The following is a 16,074-nucleotide window of genomic DNA, read 5'->3' on the forward strand; positions in this document are numbered from 1 at the left end:
TGGGTTACCTGTGGTCATTTTTTTACTTTTGAGCGGCAAATCCTGTAAAAAGTTAGTCGATCAAGAGTCAGTCGAGGAATGTAACCTAGAACGACTGGGGACGCGCCTTCCCTGAAGTTTTCCTGTGAAGTCATAAACTTCTTTCCGCGCGCAACCAAGTTAAACAAAAAAATAAACTCGACTTAGGAAGGAAAAGAAGGACTTCAAGTACAGGATGTACTTTTTATGTCATGGGCTTTCCTACATGGAGAGGTCTTGGCATTGATTGTAGTATACGAGTCAATAATCATTAAACAATATAGATTATTTTAAAGAATAAACCCTTTTAGTCCTTAAATCGCACCATATTAATTATTAAACCCAGATTTTAATGACAACTGACAAATCTGCGTAATTTTAAGTGAAAACTTGCATGAGCTCTCCATCCAGAACCTAATATGTTTCTATTGGGCAATTACAAATTACATCAGTCCAACATTGGAAAATTATAAATAGTCATTGTAACATTTTCACATTATCGCTTTCATGCAAAGTAAAGCGCATCCATCTAAACAGCATTTGAGTCCTGTCATGCAGTCCAGGTCGTTATAACAATCATTGTCTGGTACTGCTTCACAATAATCAGGAGGAGGGAAGGTTGGGCAATTACCACGCCTACCACTGGCGACTGGAGGCGTTGGAGTGGGTTGGGCAAGCGAACAACACTGGACAAGTTCAAGGTCCAAATGCGCCAATAGAAAAACCAACCAAACTATTGTATACTTCAGGTTAGCCATCGTCTTCTTGTCACTAGATAATTGAGAAGAATAAACTGAAAAAAGAGACACAAAAGTATTGGACGTTTCAACAATCTCACTTCGTGATTCTCAATAATTATTGTGCATTACTCAAAGCTGAGTAATCGATAATAAATTTTGTTGAGAATGACGACATGAGGTCGCCGAAACGTCTAATACTTTTATCTAAATTAATTTTTCCTTTTACAATGTTTTTCAAAACCATTACTCAATCAGACTGGAATTATTGCAAAATAAGGCTTTGCAACTCAAAAATTAAATACTGACTTATAAATTTGTATTGCAGGTCCGTTATTACATAAGCCCTGCCTTCGTATGTTGGGAGACAAAAACCTCAATCGCAACTGTCGAGGAGGAGGAGGAGGAGGAGGAGGAAGAGGAGGAGGAGGAAGAGGAAGAGGAGGAGGAGGAGGAGGAGGAGGAGGAGGAGGAGGAAGGGGTGGAGGATGATAAAACCAAAAATAATATGATTATGATATAATAGTAATAAACTTTATGTCTAAGGAATATGAAACGCGGGTGCGCGTATGTCAATCTCTGTGCTGTGATATAAACACGCTTGTGGGAGCTGCATGTAAAACACTAGAAAAGCAAACTGAAAAACACGAGCTATAGACTTTAGCCCACCCTAATGCGCACGCACTTTCAAAGAAAACTGTTTCAATCCTTCTTATATCACGAAATACCAGTTAATAATTAACCTTTATGTTTTAAACGGACCCTTTAAAAAACTGTAAATGTAGGGGATAAACATTTAAAACAGAATAGGCCGTTGGCGTGATGGCGTCATTTTAATACCGCTACCAAAATGCTTTGCGGTTTTTTTTTCTTTTTTCAAATTTGCATTTTCTCATGAGAAAAGTGAAACGATTAGTGCTAATTAACTGAACAAAAGAAAGTGTGTGGGGTTTCTGGACGTAGTGGTAGTCAATGACGCTGTAATGCAAAGGACCTATTTTATTTTTAAAATATATATTCATTTAAAGTGGTTACCCTGTCCGTGATGGATGAATTTTAAAACATATAGCTAATAATACTATTTAACGAATAAAACAGATTAGTTTCCGTGTTCTGTTTAGTAATAAAGCATGTAGGAAGTGAACTAAGCTCGCGAAAAGAAAAACTTAGATAATACGCACGCCCTTATTGGTCGAAAACAGTATTGCATTAGAGTACTAAACAGACCACGGTATTTGACGCCATCCGCGCACGCGCAGCAAAACTTTGCAAAATATCGAAGGAAAACAGAATCGAAAACAAAAACAGATATCTTTGGAAATAATAAAAGATTCAAACAGCTTTTTCTCGTGCTCTGTTGAGTAATAAAGCACTTCATTGGAAAAAATTGCCCATCGGCTTTGGAATGTTTGTATACAATACCTTCCAGTCCTGAAGACGAATTTCCACTGAGGCCTCCTATCTGACAAGCAGACGTTCTTAGGGACGTATCTCCATGACTGTTAGATGTTGGTTATTACAATTGTTTTGGTTGTTGTGTCCTTGTGTACCATGCGCGCAGAGGTCCTTTTTTCGTCCTTGTGTAACATGTTACCGTAACGTAAATCATCTATTCTCTTGGGAATGATTGAAAACCATCAATTAAGGTTACGGATTAAATGTGACATATAATGATTGGAGTATAAAAAAATAAAGTTTATTCATTAATTGAAAGAGTTTTTTTAAGAGTAATTTGATAATGGCGTAATTTATTAACCGTTTGATGGTAATTTTGACGTGATTTTCGAGCATGGTTTATTACGATCCATTGTCTTTTGATAACAGCGCAATTCCTATAGGTTTTTATTATGATTTTGACTTGATTTTCGAGCGTGGTTTATTACGATCTATTGTCTTTTGATAACGGCGCAATTCATATAGGATTTGGTTGTGATTTTGACTTGATTTTCGAGCGTGGTTTATTAGGATCTATTGTCTTTTGATAACGGCGCAATTCCTATAGGTTTTTATTATGATTTTGACTTGATTTTCGAGCGTGGTTTATTAGGATCTATTGTCTTTTGATAACGGCGCAATTCCTATAGGTTTTTATTATGATTTTGACTTGATTTTCGAGCGTGGTTTATTACGATCTATTGTCTTTTGATAACGGCGCAATTCATATAGGATTTGGTTGTGATTTTGACTTGATTTTCGAGCGTAGTTTATTAGGATCTATTGTCTTTTGATAACGGCGCAATTCCTATAGGTTTTTATTATGATTTTGACTTGATTTTCTAGCGTGGTTTATTACGATCCATTGTCTTTTGATAACGGCGTAATTCATATAGGATTTGGTTGTGATTTTGACGTGAGATCACGAATCGTACGAATGGATAATTAGATTCACGGATGGTACGATCCGTACGCTCGTACGAATGGTGAGGGATCCCAGGTATGGGAGCATTGGAACTACCACAGGTTGTCCATAACCATTTTACACAGACGGTGACAATAGTACTTCACACAGGGTTACCCTGAAAGGTTATGAGTGCACACAAATAATGATATGCATGTTTTATGAATATCAATGACTTTCACGAATCGTACGGATCGTGAGCCACACTGACGATCCGTATCAGTTCGACAGTATTGGACATGACTTCTCCCTCCTAGGTTGAACTGAAGATTTTCATTTTAAGGAAAAGATACTTGAAGGCGTCCTCTCCTTTCTTCTCAAACGTAAAGCCATTGCCCGCCCCTCACTTGATGTAAGTAAACCAAATCTCATACCCCTGATTCAGACAACTTTTCAAATAGGTGTTTTTAATTACTCTTTATTCTTCGTTTGCACGTGACGTCATAGAGCAAGAAAATAACAACTTAAAATTAATTATGAATGCTATAAATTCGATTCTTTGATATGTTTTAGAGAACTATGATGTGACTAAGTGTACAAAATTTCAGATCTTTTCATCGTTTTCTTTCCTAGTTGTGCAAATTTGATTTTCTTCATGTAATTCTGACCTTACACTTCTTACGGGTCTGAAAAGTCATAAAAATGAAAAAGAAATCGCTAAATGAAATATTTTTATTGTTTTAAATGTCTTAAGTTCGATTTATGTATGTCTAAAGTGAGTTGGATATTGTTGTCTGCGCGTGAAATATTTTTCTAAATTTGGCCTCCATTGCTGGTGGACCAAATTAGTCCACCAGCGAGTTTTCGCCATATATTTACAATATAAAATCGGAAACTTCATTCGACCATAGCTCGTTTCAGAAAGGCTCTAATGCTCCAATTTTTAGCTCAAAGTTATATTATTGGTGGCTCTGCATGGTCATTAGGATTGTTTTTTGATTGGAATCGAAAAATATCCTGGCACCAGCAATAACCACGTGGTTGCAAACGAAGAATTAGTATTGATTCCAAGCAAACATTTCGAGTTGTTTTTCCATTTTTACGGTATTGATATCAAAACCCCAGTTTGAAATAGTAGTCGGTCTAGCATTCTACATTCATGATTTGAAAATAATAGACATTCATTTTATTATAGGTGGGATGCATCTGCGATGACCACATCCATCATTACAGCATTTCAGTACTAATCTATTCATATTCTTTTGTTCAAATAAATAGTTCAACTTTCTGTGGCAATCCTGGTCTACTTTACATGCTTTATAAGGATTTGGTGGTGCTTGACATTCTTTAGGTGGAGAGATGATTGGGCAGGTACCATTGCGTAGAGATGGTGGAGTGGGCGGCACCTTTACAAGAGATTGGTCTATCATCCACACCCAGTTGCCACACTTTGTGATGCAACACAGTACCGATTCAATCGATCCAGGATGCATTGAAAAGTAAAGGTGCTCGAGGCATCTGTCTTCAAAGTATTTATTGCATTCTCCTGGTCTTGAAGGAGGAGGTATGGGGCAAAACGCTGGTCCTTCAACAAACTCGTGCTCGATGACAGGAGGAATGCACCTAAAATCGTTCCCATCACTACATCATTTCAGGCCTTGTCCAGGGAATTTCGCATCACAACTGGCATCGTCTTGGCATTCTTGGTCTGGTCCCGAAGGATTCTGCCACGAGGGAGGGCTGGTGGGGCACTCTGCAACTAGTTTGTTGAGAAGCTTCATTTGCTTTAATACTTTTAACGGGATTACTTCTACGCCCGAAACAACACGTACAGGAGTCACACAACCTCTATTTCCGCCAATACAATCCATACAGCATTTCAATCCCTTACCGGGAAAATGTGCTTCGCAATCCTTATCCTCCTTGCAAGAATAATCCTTTTTTTTCTGGACATTTGCCACGAGGACGTGCTAATGGACACCTTAATACTTCAAATTGAATGGAAGAACACTGGATGAGTTCCAGATCCATATGCGCCAGTATAAAGACCAACCAAACGATTGCATACTTCAGGTTAGGCATCTTTCCTTGATACTAAATAAAAACAAGAACAAACTGGAATTATTGAAAAGATTCCCTTCAACGTGATGCGATGAGATTGAAAAACAATGATGGTGATGCTGGTGGCGAATATGTTGGTGATAATGACGATACAAATAACAACGATTTGACAAATAAACATCATGTTCTTATGTGTTTGTCCTCTTATTGACGATCAATTGCGTCATCACATTGTTAACCAGGGTTTTGAAGTTGTGACGTATGTCCGGGTCCAATCACACAAAAGATCGCTAAAACCTTTCTGACATCTTATTTCCAGGACTTATTCTCTACCTTCAACAATTCAATAGATATAAGAACAGAAAACCCTATGAAGAATAAACACGGAAAAATGTTTGTAGAAGTAATTATAAAAATATTAATTTGGACCCTTAAGTCGGTGTTCTTTCGAATTACGTCACACTTAACAGCTCGTATAAATTGATTTTTTTTTTTTTTCTCCATTAGAAACGTCGACCTATTTTTTTGTCCCCCAGAATAATTCCTCTAAAACATTAATGCAAGGGGCCCTATAAAAGGCGTGAGAGTCGTTGACAGGCTGACAACAATGAAAATTACGAGACTCAACTCAAAATATATGACACGCTTTGGTGGTCATTAACAAGAAGCATCCGAATAGAATATAGTACACGAAATACCACCTTAGTTCGAATCGATCAATAATATTAAATACTATGCGTATTTTATGAGAATGAAGCTGTAATGTTACAGTATTAACTACTTTCATTAAACACGAATAATTAACCGTGCGCTGACTTTGATCGACCCAGAGGTGGTTTCAGGCAGTCAATCTGTGAGCTAGCCATGCCCTGACTTAGATCAGCCCAGAGGTTGTTTAAGTGTTCAATCTGTGAGTTAGCCATGCCCGGACTTAAATAGTCGCGCAGAAGTTATTTCAGCCAACTTCGGCAGACGGCCGAACTAGTCAATATAGTTACCAGTAGTTGTGTATTTCCAACAGTTGTCACACTGTCTCGTATGGTCCGATCCCTTAAATCTTCGCACACTTACTTATATCTCTGTGTATACATTGATCTGTCCTCTGTCCTTAATAAGTGCTTATATAGACGTTCTTTTCAAGCCAAGTAAGGAAGGAAGTGAAAGTCACACCTGGCATAATTTTACTGATATGCTCTCTATAGTCAGGAACATTTGCCAGGAAGGGGCTAAGAGCAGAGTTAGTCTTTGAGTAAAAAGATCATTCTTGTAAACAATTGTCTTGCCCTGAGAAACTAGAATGAGCTTACAAACACCGTGTTGTTGCATATGGGTTTGTTTCTATACATTTCATTGTATTGACCAAAATGCCTCGACTTAGAAACAATTGAAAAACAATTATAGCCTGCGTCACATTTGGACTTTTTTTCGTTTAACCGACAAAAAAGTCCGGATGTGACGAAGGCTACCTATCTGACACGCAGACGTCTTTAGGGTCACCCCGTGCACGTGCCGCTTCCCTTCCCCCGTGACGACCCTAAAAGCATCTGCGTAGGAAGCGACAGGAGAAAAAAAGAGTTGCTAAGGTGACTGCCTACTTTTGGAAATTGATTTAAACTTTTTTCAAAACTTCCATTTTCCGAATTGAAATTTAATGCTGATTCCATATCTGGAAAGAAATATTGGGTGTCCCAATTGAAGGTAATTGACTATAACTGTGATATCTGCCATTGACTCATTAAAAAATATAAAATATAAACTTTTTCTAAAAAGTTTATATAACCTAGATTTATAGGAGTTTTTTTTGAATGAGCTATTAAAAAATAGAGAACCCCGTGCAAAATTTGAGGGTTTTGCCCTGTTGAAGCTCAAAACGCGTATGGTTCTGCAATAAAATCTTGTAGATTTTTCAGCGGTTTTTGAGCGCACGCACATCGTGGGCTCAAGTCGAACGGTCAAAAGTAGGCAGTCACAATAAGAGCGTCGCCGATGAGATAGAATAATCACTGAGTTAGCGTTTGAGTTGAGTTTGAGTTGAGTTTGAGTTGAGTTTGAGTTGAGTTTGAGTTGAGTTTGAGTTGAGTTTGAGTTGAGTTTGAGTTGAGTTGAGTGAGTTTGAGTTGAGTTTGAGTTGAGTTTGAGTTGAGTTTGAGTTGAGTTTGAGTTGAGTTTTGAGTGAGTGAGTTTGAGTTGAGTTTGAGTTGAGTTTGAGTTGAGTTTGAGTTGAGTTTGAGTTGAGTTTGAGTTGAGTTTGAGTTGAGTTTGAGTTGAGTTTGAGTTGAGTTTGAGTTGAGTTTTGAGTTGAGTTTGAGTTGAGTTTGAGTTGAGTTTGAGTTGAGTTTGAGTTGAGTTTGAGTTGAGTTTGAGTTGAGTTTGAGTTGAGTTTGAGTTGAGTTGAGTTGAGTTTGAGTTGAGTTTGAGTTGGTTGAGGGAGTTTGAGTTGAGTTTGAGTTGAGTTTGAGTTGAGTTTGAGTTGAGTTTGAGTGAGTTTGAGTTGAGTTGAGTTGAGTTGAGTTTGAGTTGAGTTTGAGTTGAGTTTGAGTTGAGTTTGAGTTGAGTTTGAGTTGAGTTTGAGTTGAGTTTGGAGTTTGAGTTGAGTTTGAGTTGAGTTTGAGTTGAGTTTGAGTTGAGTTTGAGTTGAGTTGAGTTTGAGTTGAGTTTGAGTTGAGTTTGAGTTGAGTTGAGTTGAGTTTGAGTTGAGTTTGAGTTGAGTTTGAGTTGAGTTTGAGTTGAGTTTGAGTTGAGTTTGAGTTGAGTTTCCTAAATGATAATTTATAAAGTGATGTACTATGATAAAATGTTAAAATGCCTGTTTAAAGCGGTATTTTCAATTGTACAAAGATGTTTTGTTGCATCTGTATTAGAATCTTGCTTTGTCAGGCTTTTTATAGAAAACATACGGGAAATAAGCAAACGAAGGCCTAAACCTCATTTTTGAATAAATTTTTTTACTTTGGGTTAACACTTTGATTCCACTTTCATCGGTTATCTCCACTTCCAAACAAGTTAAACTTTCTGAATAACAATATTTTAGCCTTGTACAACAGCCTTTTTTCATGACAATAGTTTTTGGCGCTCACTGCTTGAATACGAGAAGAATTCTCTCTTAACTCGATCTACCTACCAAGAGACATATCGGTAAGACTTCCGGTTGAACTACGTACCGGTATATAGGTCACACGTCTGCTTGTTTGTTACTCTAGTCTAAATTGTAAACATGTCCAAAAGGTTCACGAGAAGAACACGAACCATATTTATAATTGTAATAACATAATGATGTGGTGCTCATAACAGCGCTTTTCACATTCGCCTCAATGCTTTTACAATGTATGTTATGTATGTGCGTGATCCCTGTATTTTTAGCATTGGGCTATCTGCCAACCAAGATGGCGTATTGTTTAAGATGTCTTTCTGCAATTATAACTGCAAGTTTTCAATGATCTTAAACTTTGAATTCCGAAAAAGTCATCGCCGAAAACCAGCTCACACTTGCTTCAAAATAAGGTGAGATTACCATATAATAAAGATGTGGGGTGATAGCCAAATGAACAACAACTCTTGTAAGGCAATTGTTTGATAAAAAAAGACTTACGTGAAGTGGAATGGTAAACATTCGGCGATTTTACAATTTAAAGCATATTTTCAACGGAAAATGGAATTAGAATTATTTCCTAGACCAGGTAAAAGCCTCCCATCGCGCAACTCAAACTCAACTCAAACTCAACTCAAACTCAACTCAAACTCAATTCAAACTCAACTCAAACTCAACTCAAACTCAACTCAAACTCAACTCAAACTCAACTCAAACTCAACTCAAACTCAACTCAAACTCAACTCAAACTCAACTCAAACTCAACTCAAACTCAACTCAAACTCAACTCAAACTCAACTCAACCGCTAACTCAGCAAATAGCCAATGCCGTCGCCAATAACTAAGACGAAACGTGTGTATATATTACAAGGGCGGATCCAGGGGGAGGGTCGGGGGGGTCGCGACCCCCCTGTCATTCCTGAGGTCAAATGGGCTTCCTGTGGTAAAAATGCGACTGGGATTCCTTTGCCCACAAAATTTACCCCTGAGACCCCCCCTTCAAAAAACCCTGGATCCGCCCTTGTATTAAATGCAGTGAAGTTTAACCACATTCTCGATTCATCTTTTTTACTGGCAACGCTTTTACTGACTAACATTTGGGCCGCGACCAATTGTAATATATGTTCAGAGCCGACCAATGTACGTAGTTTCGAGAAAGACATTCGAATGAGCCGCATGAGTCAATGAGTCATGAGTCAATGAGTCAATGAGTCAATGAGTCAATGAGTCAATGAGTCAATGAGTCAATGAGTCAATGAGTCAATGAGTCAATGAGTCAATGAGTCAATGAGTCAATGAGTCAATGAGTCAATGAGTCAATGAGTCAATGAGTCAATGAGTCAATGAGTCAATGAGTCAATGAGTCAATGAGTCAATGAGTCAATGTAATGAGTCAATGAGTCAATGAGTCAATGAGTCAATGAGTCAATGAGTCAATGAGTCAATGAGTCAATGAGTCAATGAGTCAATGAGTCAATGAGTCAATGAGTCAATGAGTCAATGAGTCAATGAGTCAATGAGTCAATGAGTCAATGAGTCAATGAGTCAATGAGTCAATGAGTCAATGAGTCAATGAGTCAATGAGTCAATGAGTCAATGAGTCAATGAGTCAATGAGTCAATGAGTCAATGAGTCAATGAGTCAATGAGTCAATGAGTCAATGAGTCAATGAGTCAATGAGTCAATGAGTCAATGAGTCAATGAGTCAATGAGTCAATGAGTCAATGAGTCAATGAGTCAATGAGTCAATGAGTCAATGAGTCAATGAGTCAATGAGTCAATGAGTCAATGAGTCAATGAGTCAATGAGTCAATGAGTCAATGAGTCAATGAGTCAATGAGTCAATGAGTCAATGAGTCAATGAGTCAATGAGTCAATGAGTCAATGAGTCAATGAGTCAATGAGTCAATGAGTCATGAGTCAATGAGTCAATGAGTCAATGAGTCAATGAGTCAATGAGTCAATGAGTCAATGAGTCAATGAGTCAATGAGTCAATGAGTCAATGAGTCAATGAGTCAATGAGTCAATGAGTCAATGAGTCAATGAGTCAATGAGTCAATGAGTCAATGAGTCAATGAGTCAATGAGTCAATGAGTCAATGAGTCAATGAGTCAATGAGTCAATGAGTCAATGAGTCAATGAGTCAATGAGTCATGAGTCAATGAGTCATGAGTCAATGAGTCAATGAGTCAATGAGTCAATGAGTCAATGAGTCAATGAGTCAATGAGTCAATGAGTCAATGAGTCAATGAGTCATTGAGTCATGAGTCAATGAGTCAATGAGTCAATGAGTCAATGAGTCAATGAGTCAATGAGTCAATGAGTCAATGAGTCAATGAGTCAATGAGTCAAGAGTCAATGAGTCAATGAGTCAATGAGTCATGAGTCAATGAGTCAATGAGTCAATGAGTCAATGAGTCAATGAGTCAATGAGTCAATGAGTCAATGAGTCAATGAGTCAATGAGTCAATGAGTCATGAGTCAATTAGTCATGAGTCATGAGTCAATGAGTCAATGAGTCCATGAGTCCATGAGTCCAATGAGTCAATGAGTCAATGAGTCATGAGTCATGAGTCAATTAGTCAATGAGTCCATGAGTCCATGAGTCCATGAGTCAATGAGTCAATGAGTCATGAGTCAAATAGGAAAATTAATAATATTTTATATTCTAGTTGTTGGAATATCACCAAACGATCTGGGATAGAATATTGCTACCGTTTGTATAGAAGGATTCAGTAGCCACCAACTATAAATTCCATCTATAGCAGGGCTAAAATGCGCGGATAGACTGAAGCGAATAAACAAATCGGCGAGTATTCGTGCAGCTTTGCAGTGAGATGTTCTAATAAAAACAGATCTTATCTCAAAATCTATTGAGTTTGGTAAGTCTCTTAGTAGTAGAGATATCGTAGAACAATTTTCGGCGCATGAAAAATCAATTATCGGTTCAAATTTCAATAACATTAGAGTCGAGTTGGAGTACAAGTCCAGTGAATGGTTCGAAAATTCGAAAGTTCGAAAAGTCTAAGTTGTTTGGTGTTTTGAAACAATTCAATAGTAAGAAATGGATTTCAGTTCTAGGGTAAGAAGTTTAACAAGGCTCAGTCTAACAATACATGCAGCAAACCAGCAGAGAATTTAATATTATAATTTTTCGCTGGATTACTTTCACCTAATGTTTTGGGTTAACTGTGTTAGTGTTCAGATGGTTGGCTATATGTTACATGAAATCAAAGGGACAAAAGCAGTCCATGGCCGCTATAACTTTAATACCGGTAGCATTTTTGATAATTTTCACGAGAGATGTTATGATTTATTTTATTCGACTCATGACTCACAGACTCACGACTCACAACTCATTGACTCACCGGACTCATAAAACAGACGACCTCCGTAGTTTCCTTTTAGATTGGAATACGAAGCATGGAATTTGAGTTAGGAATGTGATTTTTCGTATTTTAGCCAGAAAACATGAAAGCACAAAAAATTCCGTTTAGTCTAAGATCGCACATTTCAGATCTCCGACCGATAACGTTGCAGTTTGGTTTTTTATCCTAGACCTATTTAAGATATCCATTTTTTTCTTTTCGGGATGTTCCGGCAGTAATGATATAAATAGATTATTATCTATGAAGGTATATGTTGGAGTAGTTGGAGTGGATACGCGGATGCGCAGTGAAGAAGACGATGCATTGACTTTTGATAACGGCGTAATTCCTATAGGGTTTGATTGTGATTTTAACGTGAGATCACGTATCGTACGAATGGATAATTAGATTCACGGATGGTACGATCCGTACGCTCGTACGTATGGTGAGGGAATCCAGGTATGGGAGCATTGGAACTACCGCAGGTTGACCATAAACCATTTTACACAGCTGACGGTGACAAAAGCACTACACACAGGGTTACCGTGAAAGGTTAAGTGCACACACCTAATGATATGAATGTTTTATGCATACAAATGACTTTCACGAATCGTACGGATCGTGAGCCACACTAACGATCCGTATCAGTTCGACAGTACTGGACATGACTGCCCCCTCCTAGGTTGAAGTGAAGATTTTTAAGGAAAAGATACTTGAAGGCGTCCTCTCCTTTCTTCTCAAACGTAAAGCCATTGCCCGCCCCTCACTTGATGTAAGTAAAACTGACAAATCCCATACCCCTGATTAAGACAACGTGTTTTTTTCAAATAGGTGTTTTTAATTACTCTTTATTAGTATTATGATTCCAAGCAAACATTTTGAGTTGTTTTTCCATTTTTACGGTATTGATATCAAAACCCCAGTTTGAAATAGTAGTCGGTCTAGCATGGTACAAGCTACATCCTCAATATAACTACATTCATGATTTGAAAATAATAGACATTCATTGTATTATAGGTGGGATGCATTTGCGATGACCACATCCATCATTACAGCATTTCAGTACTAATCTATTCATATTCTTTTGTTCAATGAAATAGTTCAACTTTCTGTAGCAATCCTGGTCTACTTTACATGTTTTATAAAGACTTGGTGATGCTTGACATTCTTTAGGTGGAGAGATGATTGGGCAGGTACCATTGCGTGGAAATGGTAGAGTGGGCGGCACCTTTACAAGAGATGGGGCTATCATCCACACCCAGTTGCCACACTTTGTGATGCAACACATTACCGATTCAATCGATCCAGGATGCATTGAAAAGTAAAGGTGCTCGAGGCATCTGTCTTCAAAGTATGTACTGCATTCTCCTGGTCTTGAAGGAGAAGGTATGGGGCAAAACGATGGTGCTTCAACAAACTCACGCTTGATGACAGGAGGAATGCACCTAAAATCACTACAGCATTTCAGGCCTTGTCCAGGGAATTTCGCATCACAACTGGCATCGTCTTGGCATTCTTGGTCTGGTCCCGAAGGATTCTGCCACGAGGGAGGGCTGGTGGGGCACTCTGCAACTAGTTTGTTGAGAAGCTTCATTTGGTTTAATACTCTTAACGGGATTACTTCTACGCCCGAAACAACACGTACAGGAGTCACACAACCTCTATTTCCGCCAATACAATCCATACAGCATTTCAATCCCTTACCGGGAAAATGTGCTTCGCAATCCTTATCCTCCTTGCAAGAATAATCCGTTTTTTCTGGACATTTGCCACGAGGACGTGCTAATGGACACCTTAATACTTCAAATTGAATGGAAGAACACTGGATGAGTTCCAGATCCATATGCGCCAGTATAAAGACCAACCAAACGATTGCATACTTCAGGTTAGGCATCTTTCCTTGATACTAAATAAAAACAAGAACAAACTGGAATTATTGAAAAGATTCCTTTCAACGTGATGCGATGAGATTGAAAAACAATGAAGGTGGTGCTCAGTGGTGGCGATAATGTTGGTGATAATTACGATACAACTAACAACGACTTAACAAATAAACATCATGTTCTTATGTGTTTGTCCTCTTATTGACGATCAATTGCGTCATCACATTGTCAACCAGGGTTTTGAAGTTGTGACGTATGTCCGGGTCCAATCACACAAAAGATCGCTAAAACCTTTCTGACATCTTATTTCCAGGACTTGTTCTCTACCTTCAACAATCAGATATATAAACAAAAAATCCTGCTATAAAGAATTAACACGGAAAAAAGGTTTGTAGAAGAAATTATAGGGGACTCACTCGAGACGGAAGAAATTCGAAATACAGTCAATTCAAAAAACGTTGTCGTCGACCGGCTCAAGCCTACGCGACTGGACCGAAAGTAATATGGGTAAAAATCACTGAAGCGGTTAAATATTCGTTCTGAATAAATTGTTCCCGCTGGTAATAAGATAATAATGGCTAGAAACAATCCATCAAATGCATGTCTTCGGGTTTTGGGGAAAGAAAAACAAAGAGTAGTTATGATTAAGTTCACAATTCCTAAAATATGTAGGCATCAAAAAAACGTCTCCTTCAACACTTCCCGCTCGCCTACGAAGGTTCGTGCTGTAAACCAGGCATAACTAGTCAGATAAAATTATGGAGTCAACTCGGCTTCAATGATTACTACCCAGAGTTCCTTTCGGTCCAGTCGCGTAGGCTTGAGTTGGTCGACGACAACATTTTTTGAATTGACTGTATGCAGATTCTTTTCTGTGGTTTGGAGCGGAAGCGCAAATTCTCCTCTCCCCGGTAGACAGCGTAATCGATGCGTTGATATAAGCGAAGCGCTGATTAGCTGATTCAAACTAGGCCGCATGTTTCGAATTCCTTCCGTCTCGAGTGAGTCCTCTATCCTTTTACCGTGGCGAAAAAGGTCGAAAATACTGCCTTTTCTGATAGAAAGAATTTGTCTATGAGCGTGAAACTCTGCCGAGGTATAGCTTAGGATCTCTTCGATCGTGCCGTGGTATTTTTTTATGAGATTTTTCTTGAATTTGAATTCTGATGGGCTAGATCGAGCGGTGGTCAAGTTTTGTTGCCTGCCTTCCCCTTTCTTCTCTTCTCTCACACACACAAACATAGCTCACGCCAGTATTTTACTGTACTGAAGGTAAATTTGATTAACTTATTAAAGGAGAGTAATCGCTAACAAAGTGACGCCGGCGCTGCTTGGCACGGATAGTGCAGCGGTAAATACTCAGAGTGTACGTACGGCTGATTCAAACCAGAAAGACCGTTGGTGGACGTGGTAAATATATTCATATCGTACGGCTGATTCAAACCAGAAAAACAGTTGGATAGAAAGATAAGTGAACACTATTTAGTATCCATTTAGAAACAAACATATATCAATCCAATTAGAAATCTACGAATAACTGAAACGTGAACAATCACACATATTTAAACCCAATCCGTCTGTCCTGGCGCCCTTGGTTTGGAACCGTAAGTCGTTGTTCTTTCGAATTACGTCACACTTAACAGCTCGTATAAATTGATTTGTTTTTCTGCATTAGAAACGTTGACCTATTTTTTTGTCCCCCAGAACAATTCCTATAAGATATTAATGCAAGGGGTCTATAAAAGGTGTAAGAGTCATTGGTAGACTGATAACATTGAAAATGCGCTTTGGTGGTCATTAACAAGAAGCATCCGAATAGAATATAGTGCACGAAATACCACCTTAGTTCGAATAATCAATGATATTAAATACTATGCGTATTGTATAAGAATGAAGCTGTAATGTTACAGTATTTAGCTACTTTCATTAATCGCTAATAATTAATCGTGTCCTGACCTGGTGAGATCAGCCCAGAGGTTGTTTCAGGGCTCTATCTGTGAGTTAGCCATGCCCTGACTTAGATCAGCCCAGAGGTTGTTTCAGGGTTCTATCTGTGAGTTAGCCATGCCCTGACTTAGATCAGCCCAGAGGTTGTTTCAGGGCTCTATCTGTGAGTTAGCCATGCCCTGACTTAGATCAGCCCAGAGGTTGTTTCAGGGCTCTATCTGTGAGTTAGCCATGCCCTAACTTAGATCAGCCCAGAGGTTGTTTCAGGGTTCTATCTGTGAGTTAGCCATGCCCAGACTTAGATCAGCCCAGAGGTGTTTTGAAGGGGTTAAATCTGTGAGTTAGCCATGCCCTGACTTAGATCGCGCAGAGGTTGTTTCACTCTTCAATCCGGTGAGTTAGCCATGCCCGGACTCAAATCGCGCAGAAGTTACTTCAGCCGGCTTCGGCAGAAGGCCGAACTAGTCAATATAGTTACCTGTAGTTGTGTAATTCCAACAGTTGTCACGCTGGCTCGTATGGTCTGATCCCTTAGATGTTCGCACACTTACTTATATATCTGGGTATATAGCGTAACTGATACATTGATCTGTCCTCCGTCATTAATGAGTGCTTTTGGATGTTGTTTTCAAG

General features: G+C 38.6%; 1 protein-coding gene and 1 long non-coding RNA gene across 2 annotated transcripts; both read right to left on the reverse strand.

Annotated features, from left to right (window-relative positions):
• Window positions 1-3,807: 3,807 nt before the first annotated feature.
• Window positions 3,808-6,564, reverse strand: LOC116300950 (uncharacterized). The gene is made up of 2 exons (XR_016121399.1): window positions 6,153-6,564; window positions 3,808-5,187 (listed from the first exon to the last, which is right to left on the reverse strand). It is a non-coding gene; the product is annotated as an uncharacterized LOC116300950 (long non-coding RNA).
• A 5,879-nt stretch (window positions 6,565-12,443) lies between these two features.
• Window positions 12,444-16,046, reverse strand: LOC116300948 (uncharacterized). The gene is made up of 2 exons (XM_031709924.2): window positions 15,920-16,046; window positions 12,444-13,517 (listed from the first exon to the last, which is right to left on the reverse strand). The coding sequence occupies exon 2, from the start codon at window positions 13,503-13,505 to the stop codon at window positions 12,615-12,617; it is 891 nt and encodes a 296-aa protein (XP_031565784.2). The 5' UTR covers window positions 13,506-13,517; window positions 15,920-16,046; the 3' UTR covers window positions 12,444-12,614.
• Between the last annotated feature and the right edge of the window lie 28 nt (window positions 16,047-16,074).

Source organism: Actinia tenebrosa, unplaced genomic scaffold (assembly GCF_029948245.1).
Source record: "Actinia tenebrosa isolate PJP-AT-01 unplaced genomic scaffold, QUT_ActTen_1.0 PGA_scaffold5__44_contigs__length_20552954, whole genome shotgun sequence".
NCBI lineage: Eukaryota > Metazoa > Cnidaria > Anthozoa > Actiniaria > Actiniidae > Actinia > Actinia tenebrosa.

Bases quoted from the DNA above. Each gene is read 5' to 3' on its own strand.
- LOC116300948 (XM_031709924.2), bottom strand. From the start codon at position 13,505: ATGCCTAACCTGAAGTATGCAATCGTTTGGTTGGTCTTTATACTGGCG.